At 52.1% G+C, this 27,674-nt stretch overlaps 2 protein-coding genes and 1 long non-coding RNA gene across 12 annotated transcripts in view; 1 reads left to right on the top strand and 2 right to left on the bottom strand.

Annotated features, from left to right (window-relative positions):
* LOC106975713 (uncharacterized) overlaps window positions 1-7,392 on the bottom strand; it is a 60,926-nt gene extending 53,534 nt beyond the window's left edge. Inside the window, exons 1-4 of one of the 2 annotated variants that reach the window (XR_003426015.2) lie at window positions 7,008-7,392; window positions 6,397-6,488; window positions 5,181-5,288; window positions 3,553-4,431 (exon numbers count right to left, since the gene is read on the bottom strand). This is a non-coding gene — a long non-coding RNA (uncharacterized LOC106975713). The remainder of the gene's footprint in view (window positions 1-3,552; window positions 4,432-5,180; window positions 5,289-6,396; window positions 6,489-7,007) is intronic. The other variant, XR_008296621.1, reaches the window with a different exon arrangement.
* Window positions 6,217-20,654, top strand: TMEM140 (transmembrane protein 140). 4 transcript variants are annotated; one of them, XM_027075524.2, is made up of 3 exons: window positions 6,217-6,783; window positions 17,136-17,230; window positions 19,164-20,654. In XM_027075524.2, the coding sequence occupies exons 2-3, from the start codon at window positions 17,218-17,220 to the stop codon at window positions 19,757-19,759; spliced, it is 609 nt and encodes a 202-aa protein (XP_026931325.2). In that variant the 5' UTR covers window positions 6,217-6,783; window positions 17,136-17,217; the 3' UTR covers window positions 19,760-20,654. The 4 variants fall into 4 exon arrangements, with proteins under 4 accessions (XP_026931325.2, XP_053074026.1, XP_026931326.2 ...); XM_053218051.1 differs by lacking the exon at window positions 17,136-17,230 and having other exon boundaries at window positions 6,219-6,760; XM_027075525.2 differs by lacking the exon at window positions 17,136-17,230 and having other exon boundaries at window positions 6,221-6,783.
* Window positions 20,535-24,940, bottom strand: CYREN (cell cycle regulator of NHEJ). 6 transcript variants are annotated; one of them, XM_027075531.2, is made up of 5 exons: window positions 24,246-24,395; window positions 23,574-23,646; window positions 22,764-23,044; window positions 22,433-22,508; window positions 20,535-21,538 (listed from the first exon to the last, which is right to left on the bottom strand). In XM_027075531.2, the coding sequence occupies exons 3-5, from the start codon at window positions 22,901-22,903 to the stop codon at window positions 21,281-21,283; spliced, it is 474 nt and encodes a 157-aa protein (XP_026931332.2). In that variant the 5' UTR covers window positions 22,904-23,044; window positions 23,574-23,646; window positions 24,246-24,395; the 3' UTR covers window positions 20,535-21,280. The 6 variants fall into 6 exon arrangements, with proteins under 6 accessions (XP_026931332.2, XP_026931330.2, XP_026931328.2 ...); XM_027075529.2 differs by lacking the exon at window positions 24,246-24,395 and adding an exon at window positions 24,133-24,197; XM_027075527.2 differs by lacking the exon at window positions 24,246-24,395 and adding an exon at window positions 23,766-23,989.
* Window positions 24,941-27,674: the final 2,734 nt, after the last annotated feature.

Genomic DNA, 27,674 nt, shown 5'->3' with positions numbered 1-27,674 from the left:
CAAACCCAGGCTCAAGCAAGCCTACAGGGAAGGGAGATCCTTGTAACCTTGATAAGTAGGATCTGCCTTCAAGGCTGCAGAAGGAGACTAACTCAGAAGGAGGCTAACCCCAGAATGTGGGCATGTCTCACCATTGTGCTCTGACACACCTGCATGCAGAGAATGTAGGCTATGGCATGAAGCTACTTTAATCCTCTAGGTTTTGCGTAGTGTCAGGAGAGGCAAAAATTCATGGGCTAGTCTCTTCTGGCTGCAATCAGCACAATAGAAATACGCTTTGTGTGTGTGCAGCAGTGAACAAAGAGTGTACTTTGTTTTATTAGGGCGTAGTGTTTTATTCAACCGGGCCTCACTTGCCCTCCCTACCAGTAGTCTGGCCTAGGTTGCCAGGCACTAGTTTGTTTTAGAAATAGAACACTCCAGGGGCACCTAGGAGATTCCGTCAGTAGACTGTCCAACTCTTGATTTCAGCTCAGGTCATGACCCCAGGCTCATGGGACCAAGCCCCGTGTAGAACTCCGCACTGGGCGTGGAGCCTGCTAAAGACTCTCTTTCTCCCATCTGCCCCTCTCCCCCACTCACACTCTCCAAAAAAATAAATAAATAAAACATAAAAAGAAATACAACAGTCCACAGGGTTCCAAGCAGATAGTTGTGGTCCACCGGATACCAATAGCCAGCAACCAAGCTTCAGTGCCTTTGGAGTCATGCAGGGCCTTTGGACTGCCACAGAAATATCTTTCCATTCTGGTCCTAGAGCAGGGCTCTGGTGGTAGTATCTGGCTACTTGAGACAAAGCTCTTTGGGTTTCCCTTCAGTATATGCTGCTATGATTTTTTACTTTTTGATAAGAAGCCAACATACTTTAAGGAGGAATAAAGAGGTAGCCAAATGCTCTTCTGTCTTGGTTAAAGAATATCGTTATGTCAGTGAAAAGACTAAAATGAGCTTATACAAGTCTATGGATCTCGCAGGTCACCTCTTATAAAGGCCAGTCCTCTGAAGGCACAAACTCTGTGTTTGGCAACACTTCAGAGAAATGTGAATGGGTTGACCTCTTCACTTGAGGACACCTTTGAAAAAACAATCAAAAAGAAACCCCGAACTGTCATGTTACTGGGTGATAATGGCTCATCTTAATTTAAGAACTGACATGATCAGTCAAAGAGGGATTGAAACCCTTCCAGTCCCAACGAACTAATGCTAAAGGCATCTCAGAAGAAAATGTAGAGCAACTTCAGAGGGAAATAATGGATGGCTTGGATGAAAACACTCATCAATAACAAAACCTAAGCCTGCTTTCCAAGAAGATAAGGAACGAAAAGTGTGGGGACTCAAAGGCAAAACAAACAAACAAAAACAAAAACCTTGAAAGTATTACCCATGAACGACACAGGCTGTAAATGAGAAAGGAGCCCATAAACTCTCTCACTGAAACTGTGCTGAGAGCGAGGTTTACCTGCTCTCTTTAGAGATAATCACCCAGATGATAACAGTTCCCCTTTCAAGGAGAAGAGGACAGTTACTCCATAGGAACCCAGGCTCACATGCAGGTGTAATTCAGAGGTCAATGCAGCTGCCCCTGAACAGCCACACCCACTGCAAGACATTGGGGTTTTTTGTCTCCTCAAAAGTAATTTAGATTTCAAGTACACAATACATAGTTACTAACTCTAATCAGGCTGTACAGTAGGTCTCCAGATTCATTTTCTAAATTAAAAGACTGTATCTTTTGATCAAATATCTCCCCTTTTCCCCTCAACCAGCCTCTGATAAACTCAACTATATTCTACATTATTGTATGTTTGATTTTTTTTTAGAGTCCATATGTGAGTGACATCATGCAGTACTTGTCTGTGTCTGGTTTATTTCACTTAGTATAATGTTCTCCAGTTTCATCCACATTGTTGCAAATAGCAGGATTTCTTTCTCATGGCTGTGTGATATCCCAATATATATATAAGGGTATATAATATATATTGTCTGCACTGACCAAACACAGGCTCAAGCAAGCCTACAGGGAAGGGAGATCCCTGTGTGTGTGTGTGTGTGTGTGTGTGTGTGTGTATACATACACATATATATACATATAATCACGTTTGTATATATATACACAAATGTGATTTATATATATACACACATATAATCACGTATGTATGTATACATACACATATATATACATATGATCATGTTTTCTTCATTCATCTGTCCATTTGCTTAAGAGCATAGATCTCAAGTGTTATCACCACAAAAAAAAATAAGTGAAGTGATGGATATCTTAATTAACCTGATTGTGGTAATCATTGTACAGTGTGTATGTATACTAAATTATCATGTTGTACACTTTAAATATATGCAATTTTTATTTGTCAATCATAGTAAAACTGGGGGAAAAACATTTAAAAAGCAATTTAGATTTACCTCTATTGAACACTTTCACTGTTGCTATTTGATTTTTGTTTGTTCTTATTGATGTTTGATAGAATTATAACTCCTCAAAGCATTTTTAAATATAGATGGGTTTTGGGGCACCTACATGGCTCAGGTGGTTAAGCATCCAACTCTTGATTTCAGCTCAGGTCATGATCTCACAGATTCATGAGTTCGAACCCCGCATGGGCTCTGTGCTGACAGAGTGGAGCCTGCTTCAGATTCTCCATCTTTCTCTGCCCCTCCCCTGCTCGCAGTCTCTCTCTCTCTCAAAATGAATAATCTTTAAAAAGAATTAACATAGATGGGTTTAACTTCATTATGATACATTAGTTCCATTTCATTGTGTCCCCTACAATGAAAGGATATAAATACTGCATTTTTTACTATTACTTAAACCATCACTGACATTTTAACAAAACCAGGCAGGATATTTGGTAAAAAAGAAAAGACTATTTCGATATACTATTAGAAATCTGTAAAAGTAGCTTCTTAATAGTTATCTCAATAAACTTTTATTGGTATTATCAGTTTTAACAAATTGAAAAACCCAAACAACAGGCATCACAGTTAAACCTATCAGTATTTTTACCAGTTAAAGTTCTAAATTCACAAAGGGACTTGTGAGTTACAACCATTTGTTTCTTACTTTGTAATTTTCTGAAATGTTGCCATTTCAGATTTGTTCATGTATTCTTCAATACTTAAATGTCCTTAGATTTTATTCAGTCAAACTTTTCCCTTTAAAAAACAAGGGGCAGACACCCAGTTCTAGAACATCAGCCCCAGAAGCCCCTCCATCTACTCCCCCCCCCCGTGAGAATACCATAACTGCTAAAACTTCAAAACAACAACAAAAACCCTCCTGTAAAGTCTCGAGAAACCGTGTGTGTCGTGAGGACACACAACAGATGGAGAAACATTCACTCAAGAAAAGTTACTAAAATCTGACTTGAGCCATAGCTACTGCTCCCTTCCCAGCAGTTCAGCAAGAGGGAAGCTCCCCCCTCCCAGAGCAGGTGGCCAAGGACACGGGAGTCACCCTCCGGCCCCCAGCTCCCAGCCAAGGGCTGCGGTGTCTCCCCGGGAGGGGCAGGCTGCTGGCGTTGCTCACGTCCCTACCTCTGTGCTGCAGGGACTCGGTTCCTGGCGGGCCCCGCCGAGAAGTCAGGGCCTCCCTCCCTCCGTCCAGCCAGAGGGCACAGGCTCGTCCCCAGAGCCAGCAGGCCAAGAAAGCCGGAGCCCTGGTCACCTTTGCCCGAGCGTGTTCACGGGGCGGGCAGGGAAGCGAGCTGAAAAGACCAGAGGGACTGCCCCAGGGCATCGCCCCACCAGCAGAGGGGTCACCAGAGGGAGCCGCCACCGCCTCCGATAATTCGCCCCGGGAGGAGGGGCATGCCCTGAGAACCGGGAGCTCTGAGGGTCTCCCCAAGCCAGCTGGTGTGTGGGGAGCAGTGCGGGAAAGTTCGCGCCCGGGCGAGGGTGCAGTCACAGCCTGGAGGTTGGGGTGGTAAGCGAAGAAGAGGCTGAGCTTGACGGGAGCAACAGGCTCGGCCAGACGCGCTGTGCCGCTAGGGGGAGCCCGCGAAACGGCCGCTAGGAGGAGCCTCCAGGGTGTAAAAAAAATTACGTTTCCAGTTAAAAATGGCAAACTGGGTACGTTTAATTTTTTTAAGTTTATTTTTGAGAGAGAGACCATGAGCGGGGGGGGGGGGGTAAGGGCAGAGAGAGAGGGGGAGACAGAGGATCCCAGGCGAGCTTTGCATTGACAGCGCAGAGCCCAAGGTGGGCTCGAAACCACCAAGTGAGATCATGACCCGAGCTGAAGTTGACGCTTTACCCACGGAGCCACCAAGGGGCCCCTGGGCACATTTAATTTCGTTCCTTCTCAAAAACCCACAAAAATCATTTCTGGTTTGTTTGTTTGTTTTTTTCCCACCACTTTTGTTTCTGAAGACAAAGCTGCAAGGCTGAGAAGAGGAAAGGAGACGATCTGGGAAGCTGTAAAATAGACCAGTTTTAAACTCTCAGAAATAACAGGAAGGCCAGATGGAATGGAATAAAGCTTTCAAAATTATACAGGCAAATTATTTTCGCCTAAAATTCTGTACTCGATCGACCTTTGATTGATCAAGTTTAAGGGCAGGATAAACACTAAATGGATAAAAGCCTTTGATACCGGCAATAAGAACTCCAGCACAGGACAGGGGCAGAGGGAATCCCTGGGGCGGTGGGGAGGGTCCTTCAGGAGGACTGCTGAGTGCCGGGTGTCAAGACCCAGCCCGGAGCAGAAGTGGGTTCAAGGGCGCTGGGGGAGCTTTTGTCAGGAAGAGGTCAAGCACCACTCATACACATTTCTTGAAAAAAGATTTAAGTTTTGAGGGTTGCATCGGTATTAAGTACATAGAAATCCAAGCAAACACAGAACTAAGACGATTATTTCCAGAGAAGACTAACAGACCGGGAAAGGGGGGCGGGGGGAAGGGAATCACAATTTTCTACACGACTCCACTGCTGTGTGTGGTATTTACATAGTTACAAGAGTGCAGACGCTGGATATTGATTTAAGCAAAATCTTAAAATAACCAATTTGGAAGGAGGAGGAAGATAAGACTCATGCTTGTGGACAGGGAATCAGGGAGAAGAAAGCTCAGAGTCAGGAGATGATGCCTGAAACTGAGAAACCAGAGAGCACGGAGACAAGCAGGTTATTTTGAGAACTGGGGTAAACACCTGAAGAATCCGCTTACCCAGGTGAAAGTGCTTGGCTCTGGAGAAGAAGGGAGAATGCGGTCGCTGCTTTTCACAACGAACTGTGAAGCTCTGTTTGGCTCTCTCACAACTATGTGCATTGGAACCTGTAGTGGATGTATAAATATACGTTTCTCTCCCTCTTCCACTACATCCCCTTACTCACCGGTGTTTAATTTTCAGAGTAACTACTTTATATTCGTACTGAAAAGTTCCTTTTGTCTCTGCCTTGAAGGCATTACCAAGAAGGTTACTCTCAGTGTTTAGAAATTCTGCTTTTAAATAGTAACAGCTGCGGGGGCGCCTGGGCGGTTGGTCCAGCGGCCGACTCTGACTTCAGCTCAGGTCATCAAGGCACACTTTTCGAGACTGAGCCCGAGGTGGGGCTGTCAGCCTGCGTGGGACTCTCCCTCTGCCCCTCCCCTAGTAACAGCTGCCATCATGACCTGCCCAGCACTTCCACACTCTCTCTCTGGGTTCCCACAACAGCCACGCTTCCATTTCACGGGTGAGAAACTCACGCTCAGCTTGGTTAAATAATTTGCTCCTCTGTAGCTGGGAGCCCTGACCCCAAAGCCTCGTCAGACCTCATCTTTCTAGGGTTTGAGTTTAAAGGAACTCCAAAGGGGAAAACATGTGGCAGTTCAAAGAACTCCTGGGGAGTAGCGGGGGGAGGGGGGGAAGGACCGGGAGGGAAGAGGAACCCGAAGAAACCCGCCAGGCCAGGCGTTCTGCAGTATTACTAGGGCAGCTTCTACTGACTTAACCAAGCCTGGCTCCAAATTGGAGTTCCCAGCTGGTCATGTGGGCAAAGGAAGCAATTTTTAAACTCTGGCCGGGAGCCCCTGTGGTTACAAAATAAAAGCTTGGTTCTGCTCTTATTCTGAAGGAAGAGATGTTCCCGCTGCTCCAGCACCGGCCCAAACACCCCCCCCCCCCCCCCCCCCCCGTTAGGACGCTAAGCCCACAAGGTTTTGTGGCCAGAGAAGCGCAGATTCCTGAAAAGAAGGGGACAGAGGGCCTGAGTGCTTCCCGGTGGGGGGGGGGGGGGGGGGGGGACCCGGGTCCGGGATCTTAGACCAGATGATGTTAAAGGCCCCTTCTGAGTAAAACTGGAGGTCTTGTTTACTCGGAGTCTAAATCACTGGGAGCTTTGAGAGTGTCCTGGGCAGTTCCCTTTCCGGAGCTGTCGTGTGAGAGCGTCAGGACCCTTACCTGGCTCCTTGGGTCAACTGGTCGGGCGGCTCGGGCGTGGGTAAAGTACGCGATCTGGTGAACAACAACAACGTTGTTTACGTTCCCTTTTTCTGAAAAGTCACGAGCCACCGGCAAGTGAGGAAATGAAAGTGAAATCAGCTGATGTGACACCAGTCGGCGGCATCAGTGCCCTGACCTTCAGCGAGCTGTTTACTTGGGCACAACTGCAAGCGCGAGCGGGTGGGAAGCCCGGGCCGGCCTCCGGCCGCCCTTCCCCTCTCCACCGGCCTCGGCTCCGTCTCCGGAGCCTGGCGTTAGGAAGCCAGCGAGAAAGGAGACTCCGCCAAACCTGACTCCCTGCCCGTCCTCTTTACGAGCGCCTGTGCGTTCTGCCTCTTCTTGTTCGTAAGTACCCACCCTGCGTGGAGCGCAGCTGGCCTGCGTCTGGGCTCAGCGTGGGCTCCGGCCTTTCGCGCTCTAGCGGGGCCACGCCGCGGGGCCGTGTCCGCACACCCGCCCCCCCCCCCCCAGTGACCTCGGGTGCCGCTCTGCCCTCCTTCCCTCGGCTCCCGCCACCATCATCCTGGGGGGCTGCGGCCCCCAAGATGGTGAGGGGACTGCCAGCGCACCCGGTTAGAAACACATGGCGATGGGGGCGCCTGGGTGGCTCGGTGGGTTAAGTGTCCCACTTCGGCTCAGGTCATGATCTCACAGTTCGTGGGTTCCAGCCCCGGGTCGGGCTCAGTGCTGACAGCTCGGAGCCTGGAGCCTGCTTCAGATTCTGTGCCTCCGTCCCTCTCTGCCCCTCCCCTGCTTGCTCTCTCAAAAATAAATAAACATTAAAAAAAAATAATTAAAAGGAACACACAGGGATAACCTGGCGACAGGGTGTTGCAAGGTCTGTGCAAATAGATGTTTATGGCCCGCGGGGCGGGTTGCTCATCAGAAACGGGCAGCCAGACAGAAGCAGGTCACTGACTCGAAGTGGCTCGACTATTACTATTCCGAGTTACAGAAACATACACCGCGAGTTGAGATTGTCAGAAAGACCCATGTTCTTGACTCAGAATTGAACAGGGTCTAACATATTCAGAGCCTATGTCATTAGACTACAGTGCTTCTCATGCCCGCCAGTGCTGATCTTAAAATATTTTCTTAAATACGGACTGTTTCCTTAATAACTTCCGTTATACTTCTTCACCTGTAAAATCAAAGGTTCCTTTGGGAAAGAAACACACACACACACACACACACACACACACACATTATGTGATTCCTTCTTTCCTTCTCGACTCCTGACAACTAATGTGCATTTCTCAGTATCTTCTTCCTACACCCCAACCCTCGCCAAGCCCCAGACCTAAGAATCTGTTCATAAGACATCCCCTTCGATTCTGCACGTAATCCCCTTTCTCAGGTTCTCGCCAGCCGACTCCTGCCTTGAAGTCGTTTGTGATCTGATCATGAAGTCCGTTTGTGTTTGTTTTCTGCATTTCACTTTTACATAAATGCAACACATAATTCTGGAAATGTTTTTCATGCAAAAAGAGAACAGTTGTTCACAATGCCACCACCCAGAGACAGATGCATTAACATTTTAGAATGTTCCCTTAGTCTCCTTCCTGCAGTCATACTCTATTAGTGTGATTTTAGACTGGCTTTTCTAAAGTCTGCAGTCTCACCACTTTGGTGCGTCACAGTTTAATTCCAATGGTGGGCGTTCAAGCTGCTTCCCGTTTCTTGCAAGATGCGGTGATGGACATTCCTGTGTATAAACCATTGATTGCATTTCTGGTTGCTGTCTTGGGGTACACCCCTAAGTGGAATTACCAGGCCAAAAAGATAGGACTTTTAGTTTTAAGGGTTTCCATGCATATTGCCAAATCGCCTCCTGGAAAGTTTGCGCAAATGTTTACGGGTCACTTGGGCCACTGTCACCGTCACCGTATGACAAGGCTAGCCTTGCCATGGGCTAGGTGCCATCCAAAGTTCTTAGCCGCAGTTTTGATACGGAAACTCACAGGATGTTTGACTTGGCTTTTCTTTGCTTGTGCTACAAAGGCATAGACGTTTTTTCTCATGTTAGTTAATGAGATATAGTGATTTATATAATAAGAATATATATTTGGACTTTGTTGCCCTTGCTGGCACAGAGCTCCTAAAACCCTTGGAACACTTAGGAATAAGTGTGAATAGCGATAAAGGTGTCTTCTTTATTCATTAACAAGCTCCGTCCAGCCACGTCTGGGTTTACGCTAATGAGCTGACTTTTGGAAAGTCCCTATAGACGGGGTTTGTTTGTGGGAGAAAGAGCCTTGTGATTTCGAGGGTCTTGTGATTAGAGGGTCGGAACTTTTAGCCCCACCCCCCACAACCTCCAGGGAGGCAGACTGGCTGGAGATTCAGTCACCAACACCCCGGGATTCATTTCGCCAGTCGGGCCCGGGTGCCTACGCCTTGGTCAGGAGCCGGGAAGGAGGAAGGGGAACCGGCTTTGGGGACTGAACCCTTAGCCCCAGGATCTGACACTCTTTTCCTGTAGATAATGTCAGAATTGGCTTAAGTAGTAGGACACCCGCTGGTGTCACGGAGAACTGCTTGGTGGAGGAAAACGCCCACACATTTGGTAGGAAGCATGACCGCTACACTGACCTACCTGGCAGTCCTTTCCTGAAATCTCTCTGTTCCTTGTCCGTTTTGACGGACGGTTGATGTGTCTCGTACTCGTTTGTGTGAATATGTGATATATTGGTAATATTAATCATTTCATATCTGTTGCAGATGCTTTCCACACTCGTTGGCTTTCACTTTTTTTAGTTTGTTTTTGTTGTACGGAAATGTGTCTTTCTTTTAAATAGTTAAATCTGCACTTCTTTGTGTGTGTAATGTCAATTTGCTTTTAAGCTCAAAGTGTTCCTTCTCATTCGTAATCGAATCTGGACTTGTTTTTAGATCTGTTTTCCCCTCTGTTGATGGCATTTCCCTCTTGGATCCATGTGACGTTCACTTTGGTGTGTGGGGTGGACATGAGGACTTAAACTAGTTTTGCTTTCAGGAAGCTAATCGACGGCTTCCGCACCCGTTCGTGAAAAACCTTCCAGCAAACTCTAATACTTTGGTCACGTATTAACCCCGCATGTGTGGCTTTTCTGAGACACTCCACTCTTGAGCTGTCCATCCTGGTAGCCCTGGGGGGGTACCGTTCTGGGGGCTGGGGCCCAATCTCGCCCCCGTCATCTCTAGGAATCTACCCAGGAGCTGGGTACCGCAACTACTTCAGTGACTCTAGCCTGCCACGGGCCTCAAAATGGTACGCCCGAAAGTGACTTCGCAAGCATTAACAAGCATCTGCAAATGTCATCTTCCGGCACGTGGGCCGTATGTTCTCATTAGCAACTGAGATCTTCAGAGCTGTACTCGGTGCCCCTGCGTCACGCCACCTCAGCGTTCTCAGCCCTGTCAAAGGACAAAACGGAAACAATTGAGTGATGAGTTTACCCTTCCTTTATCTGAGGGAAGACAAGCCGTGGATTGGGGGAGTACAGCGCCTCCCAAGCATGGAGCAGTCTGGCAGGATTTGGGGCAAGAGCCAGTTGTGTAGAGAAGCAGCAACATGGGAAAGAATGGGCACGATTGGCCGGGACGTCGGGGTTTCCTTAGAAGGTGGGCAGGTCCTGTTTTCTAGGGTAAGGTTGTGCTGGGGGGGGGGGGGGGTCCCTGACAGGTGTTTCACATGACTTAGGCTTAGAACTGTGACACGGGCTGGGCCACCAGGGCTGCCTCCATTTTGTGGTCCCAGTACAGGAATTCACTTTGTCAGCCCAAACCTGACTTCAACAGACTTTGGGAGGTGAGCCCTGGGTCCCCCGCGCTTTTGTGGAGAGGTACCCTCTGTCCGCTGAGCAGCAGTGGGGCGGTGGGGGTACCGATTGCCAAGTCCCCGGGCAGAGCAGAGAGCGGCAGGAACCGCAGCCTCGGCCCCCTCCTCAGGCAGCCGGACAACCGGGAGGCAGAGGCCACAGCTGACGCCAGCAGGGTGATGAGGCAAAGACTCGTCAGAGTGACCGAAGACTGGCTTTCTGAGGTTCCCGAAACTGGCCTTGAAGGGTAGAGGGGGAAGGCCCCTAGCGTCTGCTACTCAACTTAGATGCGATCTGCTTTCTTTGAGTTAATCTGCATGTGTTTTGAGGCCCTTTCTGATGTATTACAAGCTTACTGGGGAAGAAGCCTCTCTCGAAAGACCTCTTGCAAAACTGAAGGTCCCAGTCTTTGGGTCTATTATTCTTTCCCTCCCCTTCTTCCAACGGTTGCGTACCAGCCACGTCCAAGTAGGCCTCGGTGCTTGCCGAGGGCCCAGCCGGCAGGACGGGTGTGAGGTGACCCCTGGCCTCCGCGCGTCTGTCCCGGCTCACAGATCTGTCTGGGCGCCTAGAGCCTCATGTCTGAGGGAAGAGGGACAGGAGTTAATAGAACACTCAGGTCGAGCGATGAAATCCACACCTCTCACCCTGGCCTACAAGGCCCCCAGGGACCTGGGTCCCCTCCCCTCAGTCACGGGGCTGCAGCCACCCCGGCCCCGGAAATCTGATCCTCTCCCAGGCCAGTGTTTATAACAGCCACACTGTCTCCCTGGAGGGCTCTTGCCCAGGCCCAACTCGGGATGGCTCTGTCACATCCCTCGGGCCTCAAACAAATGTCTCCTCTGCACACAGGCCTTCCCTGACCCACTAATCTAGACTCACGGCTTCCACCACCTTCTCTCCTTTGTTTCATCCTGTTGGTTTCCTTCCCAAATCTTTTCAAAACTTGGAACGGTCTTTTTAAAAGTACACCACTGGTGTTTGTGTCCTCAACGGGAAGGCAAGCTCATGAGGCCAGGTTTCTGGTTTGCCCTGAGAGCTACTGACTCCACAGGGCCTACGGCTCAGGGAACTCTCCAAAATGTGCCCTTCGTGGAGTCACAGGATGAAACCTGGCCTCCTCAGTAGAAGGGGGGCTGTGAATGTCTATCGGGATTGCAGGAGAGGGCTGGGCAGGAGAATCAAGAGTGACAGCCAAAGGCTGTTCTGCCTCTGGTACTACTTATCCTCAAACTCTGCTCTAGGTCCTTAGCTTCCCATAAGCTAGCTGTGGAGTCCCGCCACTAAAAACCAAGTGAGGGGGGGGCGCCTGGGTGGCTCAGTCAGTTGGGCATCTGACTTTGGCTCAGGTCATGATTTCACAGTTTGTAAGTTCAAGCCCCGCATCGGGCTCCGTGCTGACGGCTCGGAGGCTGGGGCCTGCTTCAGATTCTGTGTCTCCCTCTCTCTCTGCCCCTCCCCCGCTCACGCTCTGTCTCTGACTCAGAAATGAATAAAATAAACATTAAAAAAAATGTTTAAACATTAAACAAACAAAAACACCAAGTAAGGACGGGTCCAAGATGCAGGCGTGTTCTTGTGGTGAAGGATTTTTCTCCCTCTAGATTTTTTATGTTTTGACCCTCGTTCCCAGCTGCATCATCTGCCTGCCGAGGCTAACAAGCAACAAAACAAACGAACAAAGAGCTAGTTGACATTCACGGAACCGCTGAAACGGCCCACGTCCGTGGCTCGGTGTTCGTGGAGGTCTGGAGACGGACGGTTTTGACCCTGCGTGGTGGTCTCGTGGCGTGGTTGTGCTTCTGCTGGTGAAGCTGCTTTTCGTTTCCCTGGCACAGGCAAGCAAACCCAAATGTCACGCGCTGCCTACAAAGCTGCCCTCCAGCCTGGCCGTCCTCAGAGCGCGGGCGACCCCCGGGGGCTGCCTCCGCACCTTTGGGACGCACCACCCCAGGCCGGTTGTGAAAAATAAGAACCTGGGCTCATGCTTCTGCCAAAGGAAACATGACACATTTCCCTTTCTTCTTCCCTTTTTATTTCTGTCAGAGCCGCACCCACACCGCCAGCCACCCTGTCCTGCGTGTGTTCGATGGGGAGGTTTTCGGCAGGGCCGCTGGCTGCTCCGCTCAGACCCTGTTCTGGCTTTATCCGGACGCTTTCTTCCCCCCGCTTTGCTGCTCTCTCCCCCTTGGTGCTGCACCCCCAGCCCCCCTCCCCTCGCTCTTCCCTCACCTCCCTTTTCTCCACAGTCAGGGCTCCAGTTGGCAGAGCGGCCCGGCCCAGCACACCCAGCCTACGGGGCGGGCGTGGAGACAGTTGCCACACCTCCGTCTCCCCATAGCCCCCGGGGACAGGCCAGCGACAGGGTCCGGATGGGGAGCAGGTGCCGAAGGCCGAGCTGGGTTCTGCTCGAGCTCATGGGCCCTGAGCCCGGGCACTCGGCCCCCGGGTCCACACTCTTCCCCACCACCTGTGGCGGCCACATCAGCGTCCAAGGGCACAAAAGACAGCTCCCTGGGGCGCAGGTCCCCCAGCGGAGCTCGGCAGGTAGACACAGGCACCGTCTGTCTCCTCTAGGGCCGCACCGCGGCCGGGCTCCCTTCCCCGAGTTCCAGTTTCTTCTCCATGACAATAATGACTGACACAGGACTTACTAGGTCACGTTCCACGTGCTGTACATAAGCTACAAGATAAATTCTATTGTAGCCATTTTACAGATGGGAATGTTAGGCGCTGGGATGTTAAGTCAATGGTAGAACTGGGATTGGAACCCAGGACACACAGCTGCAGAGTGTATGCCCAGAACGCTCATTCCACATGGTCTCCACCGCACGAAGAGCCAATAACGACAACAGCGTCCGCCAGGCCTCAGCGGGCACGCGCACAATTCAGTGGAGGCAGATTCTAGATGATTACGACCCACCCGCCTGATGGACTGTCACTGTCCACTGGCCGGGGGACCTTGGGGAAGCTCCTGACCTTCACCGAGCCTCGGTTTTACTCCTCTGGAAAATGGGGATGGCAATCGTAAACCTGCTCCCACAGGGTTGTCGTAAGAACTTAATAAAATGGTACCTACTAAGTGCTCGGCACAGGGCCTGGCACAGAGTAAATGCCCAAAGAGCTTCTGAAATCTGTTTTTAACTATTAATAAACTCTCAGTCAAACTCGATTTCTCCCTGGACGCCTTCACTGGTCAAAGAGAATTCTCAAAGCAAGTTCTTCCCTCTGTTGTTCCCTAGAGCTCTCTTAAATCACGAGTGAAAAGGAAGGCTGGGAGATGAATTTACAACTAGTAACAACCCCATCGGCTCGCTGTTTTTTCTTTCAAGCTTCTGTTCTGTTCTGACAACAAAATGATACCATCAGTTTCTACCAGGCGGTCCTGGGGGCCCCGGTAGGGACCGCTCGTGGGTGTGCCCTTGACCTCCGCTGTCCCCACATCTCATGTCCGTCGTCGGGGCTCTCGGTGTGTGGCTCTCACAGCTGTAGGCCCACGTGACGTATCTGAGAGGAGAATCCTGTAGAGAGCTCACATTTAGAAACCGGGAAGAAGAGGGAGGGGCCAGAAGGAGGAGGACCAGGACAGGGAAGCAGATGGAAAAAATCGACACAGGGAGGGGTCTGAGCAACTCTATGTGCCGTTGCTGACGTTCATTCAGTCACTCGCGTGTCCTTTAACAGACTTTTACTGAGTGCCTCCCGTGTGGCCCGTAGTCCCGGGTGTGGGGGACGGAACAGTGAAAGATAGGTCTTTGACAGATAAACAGAGCAGCTAACCACAGACACATAAAAATGAGCAGCAGATACAAGTCCTTGCCCTCATGGAGGTTACAGTCTACTGGGGACCGGGGTCGGGGGGGACAAGAAATGTTGAGAATGTTAGATGGCACCAGAGCTATGGGGAGAGAGCAGGAAAGGGGCACAGGCAGTGTGAGCTGTGGGGCCGGTGGAGGGGTTGTCACAGGTGGAGATGCTAACCAGGGGTGGCCTCCGTAAGAAAGGGACAGTTGAGCAGAGAGGCCCAAGGGAGGCGTGTAATAACAGAAGAGCATTCCAGGCAGAGAAAATGGCAAGCATGGAAGTCCTGACTTGCCTTAAGTTCTTGGAAAATGAGGAAGAAGCCACTGTAACTGAAGCTGAGGGAGGGAGTGAGGGGTGAGGATAACAGGAGAGGTCCAAGAGGGGACAGTATCGAGGTGTCCTGTTCCTAAAGGAGCAGGAAGAATACCAGGTCATCGTTGATGTTGCCGTGGAAAGAGGGCACCCTGGGCAGAAGTCATCCTTGGTAGCACATTCCGGAACATATACACCCCTCCAGGTAGAACATACGATATATTCCCGGTGGAAGAACTCAGAAGTTCCAGTCTAGTCCCCACGCTCCTGGAGGGGGACTCTGAAGGGGACGTTCTTCGTGGGTACTCTGTTCCCCTCCGCGGGGCTCACTCTGAGAGTTCACCAAACACTTAATAAGCGAAGTAGAATTTCCACGGGTGGTGAGTGAGGGGGGCTGTATATATATATATATATATATATATATATATATATATATATATATATAGTGTGTATATATATATTACAATATATATGTATATAATATATACAATATATACATATATATTGTGTGTGTGTGTGTGTGTGTGTATATATATATATATATATATACACAATCATGTGGACGGGTATTCTCGCAGATCACAGACAGGTGCCAAGTATACTTGGGAGATGGAGACCGGAGCTACAAACCTGCCTCCGGGAAAGGGAACGAAGGCACTAGGACAGTTCGTAAAGTTCCTTTTGATTCCGTGACTCAGGAATGCCATGGCACTTGAGGCGTCTTGAGAAGCAAGTGCCAACGGTAAGGGACGGTGATTCACAAACATCGCCACAGCGTTGTGTCCAGTCTTACAGAGTAATGTCCTAAAGTACGGGCAGCCACGAAAAACATCGTGCAGGAAACACTTCTCGTGACATAGGGGCACGCTCACGCCGTAATGATGTTGACAAAGCGGGATGCAAACATATATATTCGCATGAGCCTGACCGTGTAAAACAACATGACAGAAGGAAATGCATTGAGAGTGGTGGTTTCTACAACCCAAAGTTACAGATGAGTTTTGGTCATTCACATAGTTTTCCACTTTTCTACAATCATCACGTGTGGCTGTCTTATAAACAGGAAAAAGTTCAGCTAAAAATGGCAGCAGTGACGCAGCAGCCTGCTGGTTCACCCTCTGAAGGAGGCAAGGCTCGTCACGAAAGGGAATTCAAAAGCTCGTGGTGGCGAGAACGAGATTATGCGGATTGTCAAAAGCCACGAAAGCCAGGGTGGGCTCTTAGGACAACAGAGAAGAGCGCCATGGGGTTTTCCAACGGAACGTCCAGAGGCATCCTCTACGAAATGTTTAGACGAAGAAGCTGCGACCAGCCTCCAGCCTCTCGGTCCCTGAGGTCCTGAAGTCTGTCCGGATGTCTGAGGGGACACGGGGAGCAGCCAGCCCAGCGCCGTGCTGAGTGTGTCTGACACACGAAACACGGCCCCTCGCCTCAGGAAGCCTGCTGGCTTGTCAGGACACGCACACAAGATGTACACGCGCAATAACTGAGGGGTACCACAGGGCTTGGCTTTCCTTTTTCTTTAATTTTCTTTCTTTCCTTCCTTCCATCTTTCATTCTTTCTCTCTCTCTCTCCCCCCTCTTCCTGTCTTCTTTCTTAACAAGAAGTTCCTTCTGTGTGTCAGGCACCGTTCAGGGGATAAGATGGACGGCCAAGTGGATAAAGGGGGCAGGGATCAGTAGGATTTGGAGGCAGGGGGCAGGGCAAGACCTCAGGAGTTTCAGGGAGACTGAGAGAGAGGGCAGATGGGGTTGGGGGCCGCCTGAGCACAGCCAGAGTGGAGAGCACCAGGAGCAGGCATCCCCTACAGAGAATTAACTGCCAGTACAAGTTCAAAGTTGCCCAGTGGCGCTGAGCCCCAAGCTCCAGGCGGTGGAGCTGAACTCTGTGCCTATAAAGACCGAGGAGAAGAAGGGGAACCAGGGGCAACCACCTTCCCCATATTTGTGCTCCTGGGCTTCCCAGGTCCGGTTTTATTTTGTTTCACTCTCTACTGAAACCCTCCCAAAGGGCAGTTGAGAGAAAGGCAGGAAGTCAAAAACAAAGGCCGGTCGCCTGGGAGCCACAGCCAGAGTTGGCTGATACGATGTCCTCAGGCCACCACGCCTTTTGAACCTGGCTCTGTCTTCAAGTCAAAAATGCTTAAAAATAGCGATTTTTTTGAGCCCAAGTGTAACAGGCCTGAAATAGGGGCAAGAAGAGGGAACATCCACGTAAGGCCACCCGTACTCCCAACCAACGGAGGCAAGTCAAAGCTCATCTGCTACGGCACACGCGCACAAATCGGGGTTCCAGCCCTGGAAATCCATCTCGCACCCTGAAACACCTAAACCCACTAAAAACGTAGATACAGGTTTCTACAAGCATTTGTGAAATACGAAAACCGTACAGAACACCTACTGCTGGGGATGTTCCCACACCGCGGGCTGGGCCAGCTAGAACTTCAGCTATGCTACTCTCACAACGCATGGACCAAAGACACCTTTCCACACCTGCTAAGCCTTGCTGTTGCAAGGAGGGTAGCGGGAGGTCCTAGGGCCTCCGCGGGATGGCCCTTCTCTGCCACCTCGGCGCTTCCCTGCCGAGCTCCCCTGAAGGAGAAGCCAGGGGCAGAGGCCCTTGGTGGACGGTGGCGACAGGAGTTCAAAACCTCACTGCAGGCACAGGTGTATGTTTCTGTTCTGACGGGCACCGGCCTCCCCCCAAGGTGCTGTCCCGGCTCTCACTCAAAGGAGTTGCTTGCTGATAAATCTTTATTCTCATTGTCTGCACTGACTCAGGCCCTCTGAAGGGAGCCACCTGCTATAGAGTGAATCGCTGTGTCCTTCAAATTTCGTACGTTGAAACCTAACCTCCAAGGTGATGACAGTAGGAGGTGAGGCCTTTGGGAGGTGATGAGGTTGAGAGCAGAGCCCTCATGAATGAAATCAGTGCCCTTGTGAAAGAGGTCCCAGAAAAAAATAAAGATGCCCCAGACAGCTTCCTGTCCCTTCCACCATGTGAGGACACTGGGGAAGGATGTCCCTCTACGAACCAAGAAGGGGGCACACCAGACACCAAATCAGCCAGTCCCTTGATCTTGGACTTCTCAGCCCCCGCCCCCCGAGCTGGGGGAAATAAATGTCTGTGGTTTATAAGCTGCCCAGTCTGTGGTAGTTGGTGCAGCGCCTTCTCCCTCAGCAGGGCCCATCTCCTCTTCCCTCACACTTGTTCTCTTTCTCCCTCGGGGCACTTCCTGTTCTAGCAGAACAGAGATGGGATGTGGTGGGACGCACCTTCCTTCCAGCCAGCGGAGGGAACGAGGGAGCGGCTGCTCCCTTCAGAAGCCGCCCCCCAGGGCTGGACATGTCCCCTGAGCCTCTCCCCGGGGCCACCGCTAGCTGGCTGCAGGAAACCACCTGGCGCCCCAGGCTGGGTGCACTGACAGGATGGCCCTCCGTCCTTTGTCCCCAGCACCTTGTGTCTTGGAAGGCTAGTGGCACTTTGGCACGCAAATGGCTATTTTGTTGGGTGGTCGAAACTTTACAAATACAAAGGTATCGCAGGCAGACTACTGTGGTAGAAGAGCAATTTGGAGAAGTCCTTCTGATTAAAATCATAGTGAAAAGACTGTTCAAATACGATGAGGACGGTGTACGCTATTTTACGGGGACTACAAGTAAGTTTTCTGCGGATCAATTTGGCAATATGCAGTAAGATCACTCAAAAGTATTTCTACCTTTGGCTCCACTTTAGATATCTAGCTGAAGGAAAAATCAGATTCCAACCAAGAATCATACAAACATCTTCCTTATCTGTCACTTATAATGGTAAAAATGGAAACAATCTGCCTAATGGCGTGACGGATAAATCTACGACACGAACTATCACACAGCCATTAAACATGTTTTTGCAGACTATGTAACAGCTTTGAAAAATGTGCATAATACTCAGCGAGAAAATCATTGTGGTCAACAGTGTGACTATTTAAAAACACATCAGCGCATAGGAAAAAAATATTGGTAAGAAATTAACAGTGGTTCTATGTACGTGGTGGGATAAGAGGTTATTTTTTATGTATTTTTTTCTTTTACGTATTATTTTCCAAGATTTCTATGATTCCTGTTCTCGGGGAAAAAAATCGGAGACACTTAAAAGGTAGTGAGTGCCACTGTGTGATTTCATGAGCAGGTGGCCTCTTGCCTTCACCAAGTAATGACTCCCAGAGCAGGGCAGGTAAGCTCCCGGAGAAGTCTAGCAGACCTCGTCCCGTCCCCCCCCCCCCCCAGCTTGTGTTAGAACAGGCTACAGGGCTTCTAGAACACACCAGTGCCCCACCCCAATCTGGAAGTTCTGATGTGCTGGGTCTGTGGCCCATTGACAGTAGTTCCCACAGCACCCCCTGGGGGGGGGGGGCCCTGTGCCTCTAGCGCCTTCCTCCTCCTTCAGGCCCCCGGGGACAGCGAGCCTCCTCCCTCACCCCAGACAAACCCACCCTCGAAAGGATCTGAGAAACTCCCTCACAAACATTTCCAGGGGCTTGTGGTGTTTAAAGGGCAGCAAAGCCTTTGTTCAAAGGGCATCCATCATTGTCACCGCTTTCCGGCACTCAGCGGCCCAGGGAGCCCCTCCTCCTGAACAAGGCCGGAGAGGGGGCTCGCGGTGACTTACCAAGTGCATCCCGCCTGCAGGCTCCCTCTGACTTCTTGTTCCCGCTGGGGTTGGAGGGAAGGCTGCCACAGGTGTTTATGGGATTCCAGAAGGGAGAAGGCGAGCTTGTGAGGAAACCGGGAGGGAGGCCGGACATTCACGGGTGTGACTTCCCTCAGGTGCCCCGGAAGGCGGCCCTGCAAAAGGGCAGGAGACGATGACCGTCCTAAGGCCAAGGCGGGGCAAGCAGCTGCTGTTCCTGGGCATCATGACAGTCACGGTGGCGGTCATCTTCCTGCTGTTCTACGCTCTCCTCTGGAAGGCCGGCAACCTCGTGGACTCGCCCAACCTCAGAATCGGCTTCTACAACTTCTGCCTGTGGAACGAGGGCACCGGCTCCCTCCAGTGCCGCCAGTTCCCTGAGCTGGAGGCCCTGGGGGTGCCGCGGGTCGGCCTGGCCCTGGCCAGGCTCGGTGTGTACGGGGCCCTGGTCTTCACTCTCTTCGTCCCCCTGCCCCTCTTCCTGGCCTGGTGCAACAGTAACGAGGCAGAGTGGTGGCTGGCGGGGGGCTTCCTGGCGACGTCCTCCATGCTGCTGGCCAGCGGCCTGGGCCTCTTCCTCACCTACACGTGGAAGTGGATCCGGCTCTCCCTCCTGGAGCCTGGGTTTCTGGCTCTGGGCACTGCCCAGGCCTTACTCCTCCTCTTGCTTATGGCCACGTGGTGTGTGTTCCCTCAGAGAGCAGAGGACAAGGTCAAGCTTGACAGCTGCTAGTTCCGTCGAGAGGCTCACGATGGCAAGAGTTCAGTTTGAACTATGCTCAGAGAAGGTGCCAGAAAACTCATGGGCTGGCATGTCTTTTCAGCCTGTTTCATAGCAAATGCCGGCCTCAAGCTCTGGCAGACGGGACCCACCACAGAGGAGGTGGGGGTACCCAGTGCCGAGAGGGCCAAGGGCGTAGCAGTGGCAGCCGCGGTACCCGCGGCTTGTTAGCGTGGGGCTGTCCATCCTTTGGGACTTCCGAGGTTCCCAAGGACACACCACAAAAAGCTCATTGTCACGAGAACTCCCTTAACTGACATAAGGATTCCCATCACGAGGCCTGATTTCTAAGATAATTAGCCACATGTCACACTGGAACCGAGTGAAGGTTCATGGCAACAAAGAGGGGACGTTATGAGAGAGTGCACCTCAGCCTCCCTGGGGCCCTGGTTAGCAAGCTCCCCCTCCCCACGGTGGGTGTGAAGTGACAAGCCCGTCTCCCAAAGGCCCACGCGTGATCCCTGAGGGAGTCACTAAAGACAGAACATGTGGGCACAAAGACAAGCCTTGGTGGCTTTGAAGGTTCTCCCGAAAAGTCTCCCAGACCTGAAGCCAGACAGAGCAGGGGCGTCAGCTGGCAAATCGTTCCCAGCATGTGACCTGGGAGTTGGGAACACAAAACGCCGAATCCCTGGGCAGGAGGAAGGTGAAAAGAACTGAGGGGTTCCATACAGATGTCGAGGCCTTCACTTCCTCCACCCAGAATTGGAAAGGACATAAACACAGCTCACACACTGGGGAACTGTTTGTATTTTTCAGCACCTATATATTGGAAAACCTATACAGCAAATGACTGCCTTATTCTGTGCCTGTCAAAAACCACACTGAATAGAGTCAGAAACACGGACTCCGGTGTGATCTTGTCTTTAGGGTCTTCGCAGGGCTCCCGTCCCACTGGCGCTTTACAACTGCCCAGGGACTGAGGCTGAGCCGCCAAGTGGCAGGACGGTGGCCGCCTGGGGGAGGGGGGCTTCCGATCTGCACACGGAGTTTCAAGATCCCACACAGAGCAGAGCACTGTGGGCGGGGCACCCGCGGGGGGGGGGGGGGGGCTGCGCGAGTGACGGGAACTGTGTTCAGAACAGCCGTCCTCCTTAGGGAGAGATCAGGGGGACCAGACGGTGGGGATTCCAGTGCACTTAGCAGCAATGCCTCTTTTTCGCTGAAAATTATTAAGTTGGCTCTTCGGTTCACTAAGTTTGGCCACCATGTCCCCACCTTCCCTGGACCTGGAAGGCCAATAAAACCACGGCCTCCGAGTGGAGAAGGCACAGCGCAGGGAGAAATTCTGACGGAAGCGCATTTGGACTCCTCACTTGCACACACTCAACAGGGCAGCTCCCCAAGGAGGTGACTGCCTGCCAGGGAGGAGCGGACGAGGGGAGGAGCAGGAGCGGCTGGCAGGCCCCGGGCGGGAGGAGAGGCCGGCTTCCTCCAGCGCTCTGGGTAGAAAGCCCTGGGAAGCCTGTCCGTTCAGCTGAAAAATATTTCCCTGACGTATTTTAACATGTCCTCGTCCTCCTCGGGGCTTCTGCTGCGGGCAGAGTCAGACCCCACGGGCCCCTGAGGGCTGTGGCCTGGAGGAAGGGTGTCTTTCTCATTGTCCTCGTCCTCACTTCTGCTCCCAGGAGAGCTCGGGGACGGTGACAAAGCGGAGTGGGCCCGGGACAGCTCCGGCTTATCAGCACCAGCCGGAGTCAGTGGCTCCAAGGGCTGTTCCTGTTTCCGGGCCTGCCAGGTAGGAGAAATGAGGAGCAAAACAGACATCGTGCTATTTCCCGAATGAAATAACCACCGGCGATGCAGAACACATGCGGAAGCCACTGTGAAGCGTGTGACCGGCTCGAGCACCGCCCCAAATCAGAGCCTCCCCCTCTCCACCCCCCCTCCCCCGACCACCCCTCACAGCTCCCGAAGAAGTCAAGACCCCCTTGGGAGAGAGGCGGGCAGGGGCCTGAGGAATGGCAGAGTGGAAAAGAAAAATAGGAAAAGCGTATCTGGAAAGGTGGGGGTGACAGAACGGAAGGACCACGGGTACAAAACTTGAGCGTGGGCCTACGTTCTGTCACTTATCGGCTGTGTAACTATGGGAAAGTCCCTGGGTGTTAATATCTTCATCTGTAAAATGGGGACAGTAATACCTGCAATCACTATCACTGGGTTATTGCAAGGATTAAATGAGGCAACAACCTAGGAAAGCACCTGGTCAACTAGAAAGTACTCCACAACACTAAGGTGGCAGTTACTATTCGCTTCAAAAGCTAGGAGACTTGGGTGGCATTCGGCTGAGAAGTCACCTCACCCACCTGAGACCCTTCAGAGGACGTAAGCAGTGAAAAACTTCCGTCCCCTCCACATACCACAGTCACCCAGAGAGAGCTGCTCTCCCACCTACGACCACTCCGTCCCCAGGTGTCCAGCCCCAAACATTCAGTGACACCGGACATGGGGAGAGGCCAAGGGGAGCACGAGAAGCGCTAGACAAGGGACAGCTGGACGAAGGGGGATGATGACAGGGTTCCCCAAGGCCGATTGAGAATGCAGGGCGTCTCCTTTATTGCCATTAACCAAGGGCCCGGTCCGGTTTCTGGTCGTGAGAGTAAGAAGAGACACAGTGGACTTTACCTCAATCAGTATCCCCAGGGCGACATCCACCATTTCGGCCTCACTCATGCAGTACACAGTCCTCGTGGCAGGAAGTCTGAAAGGAAGGCATGATGCTACAGATGGGGACAGATGGGTCTCGGGTCTCAGGTCTCACGAGGGGGGCAGAAAATGAGGGCAAGAGTCCCATTCCCAGGCCTCCCGATTTGCCACGCGCACCTCTGTGGGGCTGAAGCCACCCCCCCACCTCACCGTTCTGCCCGCACCGCAAGACTCAGCGCCAGCAACTGTGACGCCTCCAAACCCTCCCTCCCTCCTCATTCCCCAGGACCCCGACCGGAAGTTGTCCCACCTTGCGGCAGCAGCCCTTGGCATTGCTGCCGATGTCCTCGCTTTCGGGGTCTTCACGGGCACCCTTCTCTTCTCGGCCACCTGGGCTGTCATCCATGTGGGAAGGACCCTCTTTTTATCCCCAGATTTGAAGGTTTCCATCTCTCTTTTCTCTCATGAGGGAAGACGAGTCAGGGCCCAGGCTTAATGACTTGCTTTTCTAATTCAGGACGGGGAACCCCACTCTCATCCAACCGGGAACTTTAGGTCTGTTTGTCCTGCATGGGAGTCACGCTTGAAATCCTACAAAGAACAAAGTCCAGTGAGCTCTAATAAGCTGGAATACTTCCAGTCACCAGCTGAAATTACTGGTCAGGACAGGCCAGAGGTGGACAGCAGGCCCCAGGAGACTAAGATGGCCCATTCCCCTTCTCCCTGCCATCCAAGATGCTCGCTGTCCCCAGGGTGCCTAGCCTACCCTGAAAATCTCTCTCATGATCTCTCCCTCATCTCCCCAACTCCAGACTTCTCATTTCCTCTACCTTAGTGTGGTTACAGACAACTCCAAGACCATTTTGAGTCCCCGCAAGGTTTAAATGGCCAACACTCCCTCCCTTAATCCAAAAATACTTCTGGGTGGCCAGATTTTAGCCAGCAGTAGGGATTAGGATCCACAACCGGACCTGCTCCAGGAAGGAGGTAATCCAGAAGGTGCCCTGACAGCCTGTCTCATCTAACCTGGTCTCTCTTCTCCCCACCCCCACTTACCACCGCCACAGCCCCTCCCCCTACAGCTCAGTCCCCACCCCGGGACTCGGGGTGCAAGTCTCACCCTTCCACTTGGCAGTCCACTCTGAAAGCAGTCAGCTCCGCTTAGGGAGGCTCTTACTGGAGCAGAGGTTTGCCTAGAAAAGGGTCAACCATGAATAAGCGATCCCTCTCTGAATCACAGTCATTTATTGCTCATCTTAGAAGACTGTTTACAACTTAAGGAAAAAAAAAATGAGCATGACGTCACCCTAACCTGTCCGGCCAGAGGGCAGAGCTTGGCCAGTGTACCTGGTTGCTGTCAAAATTCAGGCAGTGATGATAGCCGACTGTTCCCACAACTACCCGAGCCCTGCTAACCGCCAGGCGCAGACACAGCCCCGCAGTCAGGCACACCGACATTTATTCCACCCGCAGGCAGATATTATCAAGCCCATTTTTACAAACGAGGAACTGACAGCGATGTGCCCAAGGTTCCAAAAAAAACGGAACGGCCAGCCAGGCCTCGCAGCCGGGTGCTGCAGGCCGAACCCTGTGCCTAAGGGCCGCCGCGCTGCCGGGGCTCTGAGAAGCGCAGAGGCCGGGCGCGGGGAGCCGGCGAAGCCGGGCAGAGCCCGCACTACCTGGGTGAAACCCGGCCCCGCCGGCTCGTGACGTGCCCGGCGCTCCCCAAGCAAGGCCCGCCCCGCTCTCGGGGACCCTGCGCCACCGGGGCCGCGGCGAGACGCGTGCCAACCTGCGGGGGACGAGGGCGGAGCGGAAGCACGCGGACAGCCACGTGAGGCCTCGCCGGCCGCGGGAACAGCCGTAACCGCCTCCTACCGGCCCGCAGGCTCGCGGCCCCGTCACTCGGGATACGGCGGGGCGGAGCCGAGTCCCGGACCACGCGCCCCTCCGGCCCGGCCCTCCAGCCTCCCGGGCCCGCGCGCTGCTCTCGGCTTCCGGGGCGGGCCCGAGAGGCGGCGCGGGGCGGCTGCGCGGACCCACACCCCACCCACACCTGGCAGGCCAGAGGGACCCGGCTCGGCCCCGCGCGCACGTCCTCCACCCCGCGCGGCCTCGCCACTTCCGGCCCCCGGCGCGCCCCCTGCAGGCAGCCCGCGCAGTCGGCGTCCTCGCCCCCAACCCGAGCGGGAGTCGCCAGCTGTCCCGGGGCCGCGACACTTTCTCCTTGACCCGGCTCTCGCTCTCGTCGGGCTCCTCTGAACCCTCATCTAGGCCCTGCCTCTGGAGCTTCCCTGCTCCTCTCTGCATTGTCCAATTTTCGCAAGCATCCTACCGAGTCATTTTAGCCAGTAGCCCCACCCTCCAATCCTGATCGCCCTCAAATTTGGGCGGGCTCCTCATTTTTCACCATTCCCCAGGTAATGTCGGATCGCCTAGATTGCCTTCAGCAAGAATCCTGGTTGCCGAGTTTAGCGAGTTCCAACCCTTCCCCTCCCCCCACCTCCCACGCCCCCTTTACCTTTGGTGATTCCTCTTAGCAGCTTTCCATCCACTCTTTGGCTATAAAGTCCCTTTCCCTCTTGTATTCAGAGTTAAGCCTGATGGCTCTCCCTTACTATAAAACCCAATTGTAATACACGCCCTTGAATAAAGTCTGCCTTTAAGTTTTTAACAAGTGTCAGTAATTTTCTATTGAATAGAATATTTTTTCTTCAACAGTCCCAAACATGGCTCCAATTGAGGTCTGCTAGTCGGATTTTAATATTAGAGTGTCAATTCCTGAGCCCCCAAATCAGAAATTAGGGTGAGGGGAGGAGGGCCTGCATTATTTTAAGGCTCAGGATTCCCACAGGGACCAAGTTCAACTCTCGCTGCTGGGGTGTAGGCATCCCAGAAGGAGGGGGTAGAGGGTGAGACCCTCAGGTGCAGGAAAAGAAATTATCTTAAAGTAAGTAGGTTTCACTAACACTTAACATTCAGATTGGTGGCCAGGTGTTCCCTTTTCCAACCCGGCAGCTCCACGAAGCTTCCCAGGAGTCCGCGGTGTTTGCGTTCAGCCTGATGTGAGCACTGCGGTGGACACGTGGAGCTAGCATCTAGCTTTAATTAAAATCACACTCAGTTTGGGGCCCCTGGGTGGCTCAGTTAAGCATCAGACCTCGGCTCAGGTCAAGATCTCAGGGTTCCATGAGTTCACGCCCCGGGTGGGGCTGACCTCCCTCCCCTCCCCTCTCTGTCTCTCTCCCTCCCTCTCACTGCCCTCCTCTGCCCCTTGCTCCCTTGTGCCTTCTCTCTCTCTCAAAAAAAAAGTCACACTCAGGGCTACCTGGGTGGCTCAGTCAGTTGGTTTCAATTCAGGTCATGATCTCACTGTTTCATGGGGTAGAGCCCCAGGCAGGTTTCTGCGCGTGCTTGGGATTCTCTCTCTCTCCCTGCCCCTCCTTCACTCGTACTATCTCTGTCCCTCTCAAAATAAATAAACTTAAAAAAAAAAATTTTTTTTTTTTTTTTAAATCACAGCGTACAGCAGCCTCAAAGAGGCCAGCAAAGAAACCCCAGGTCACAGATGTGACAGACATGACAAAAACACAGAGGAAACTTCTCCCACCAGAGGAATCTTCTTCTACCGCATTTTGAGGTAAAAGGATGATTAGAACTGACCATCTGGCCCCAAAATGTGAAATTATCAAGACACCATCTGAAATGTGATTTGCAACAGATCCGCCAATGGAATAATTACCCTCCGCAGGCCAGAGGTGCACAACTGTGGACCTTGATCCGAAGCTTGGAAACTCCCTACCTTGAAGATCTCTATTAAGTTGTGTGGCGCTTTTGGTTTCTCTAAAGCACGTTCACCTGCTGGGCCAGGAGAGTTTAACTCAATCAAGGCTTGAAGAGATAAACCAATGGTTTCAAGTCACAAAACCAACCAGTCCAGCACCGAGGTCACCTGGCTGCAGGCTGCACCCGGACTCTGCCTGCAGTCTTTCCAGGGGGGCCACACCAGGGGCAGGACCCACCTCTCTGGTTCCTCAGAAGTATTAGAACCACTGACCTCCAGGGTCCTCTGCTCTCAAGCTGGGAGCCAGAGCAAACCCAAGTCTAACTGGTGAAGCGTCATTTTTTTTGTGTGTGAATGAAAGAAAATACTTATCAGTGGAACCACTCCCCCCATATGTGCCTCCCTAAAACTTCTTCCCAGCAAGCCGAAAAATGAGGTCTGAGAAGGAGGAAACCTTTGCGTCTGCATAGAAGCTGCTTGAAGGGAGAGAAGCCCAGGCAGGGGAGAGAACACCTGAGCGGTGGCATCTGGATGGGTTGAAGCGAACCGCTGAAGTGCTCTGAAAGCCGTGCTCCTGGGGCCAAGAGGAGGCGGCAAGCAGACCGGTCCTGAGGACAGCGAGGGGCGTGCAGCCTGGGCCAGAGCCGGGGTCCACACCTGCACCAGGGACACAGGTTCCAGGACCCGAGGCTGGACTGGCTTGATGGCTTCCCCGCTACCCTGCCCTTGCCCCAAATAAGGGGAGGGGTCTTGCTGGGGTTCTGGATAAGTGCCAAGCAGCTATTGTGAAGAAGGGAAATTTCAAGTTTTGACACGTTTTACTGGAGGATGAAAACGCATCCTGGAGGGGGTATGGGTGCGACCGGGAGGAAGGCCAGGGTGAATGCATCCTGACGAGCCCTCAGGATGGCGCGAAGACTGGGGAGAAGCAGGCCAGGAGGGGGCAGGTTTCCGTATTTGCTCATTTCAAAAGGGTTTGGGTTTTGTGTTTTTAGGCAGTGCTGTGGAAACCCACACAATCCTAAACTGAACTGAAAACAAATGCCCAGAGCATAAAGGAAAAGACAGAAGACACAGCTTTTCAAGTGTTTCTTTGCAATCCTTGAAGACGTTTTGGTAGCAGTGGAGACAGTACTGACGAGAGAGAATGGGTACAAGATAGAAAGTGAGACAAAACTTTGAAGTTCAACAGGCCATGTTCTCACTCGAACGAAACACATGACCACTTCTTAAACGTCCTACAGCATCGCTGGGGGACGTGAACAATTTGCTGTTTCAGTGCAGAAGATGGGGAAACTGTAAATGGAGAGTCTTGGTTTTCTTCGTTTGAGTAGAGGGTCACCAAGGTAGAAATAGGTAAAAATGTGTAAGTCACTACTTCTTAGTCTCTGGTGTTCTCTCATAATGGAGCCACATAAATACCTACTTTCCTCCACA

Source organism: Acinonyx jubatus, chromosome A2 (assembly GCF_027475565.1).
Source record: "Acinonyx jubatus isolate Ajub_Pintada_27869175 chromosome A2, VMU_Ajub_asm_v1.0, whole genome shotgun sequence".
NCBI lineage: Eukaryota > Metazoa > Chordata > Mammalia > Carnivora > Felidae > Acinonyx > Acinonyx jubatus.
Note: the sequence above shows the minus strand (reverse complement) of the source record. Positions and strands in the feature narration are given on the sequence as shown.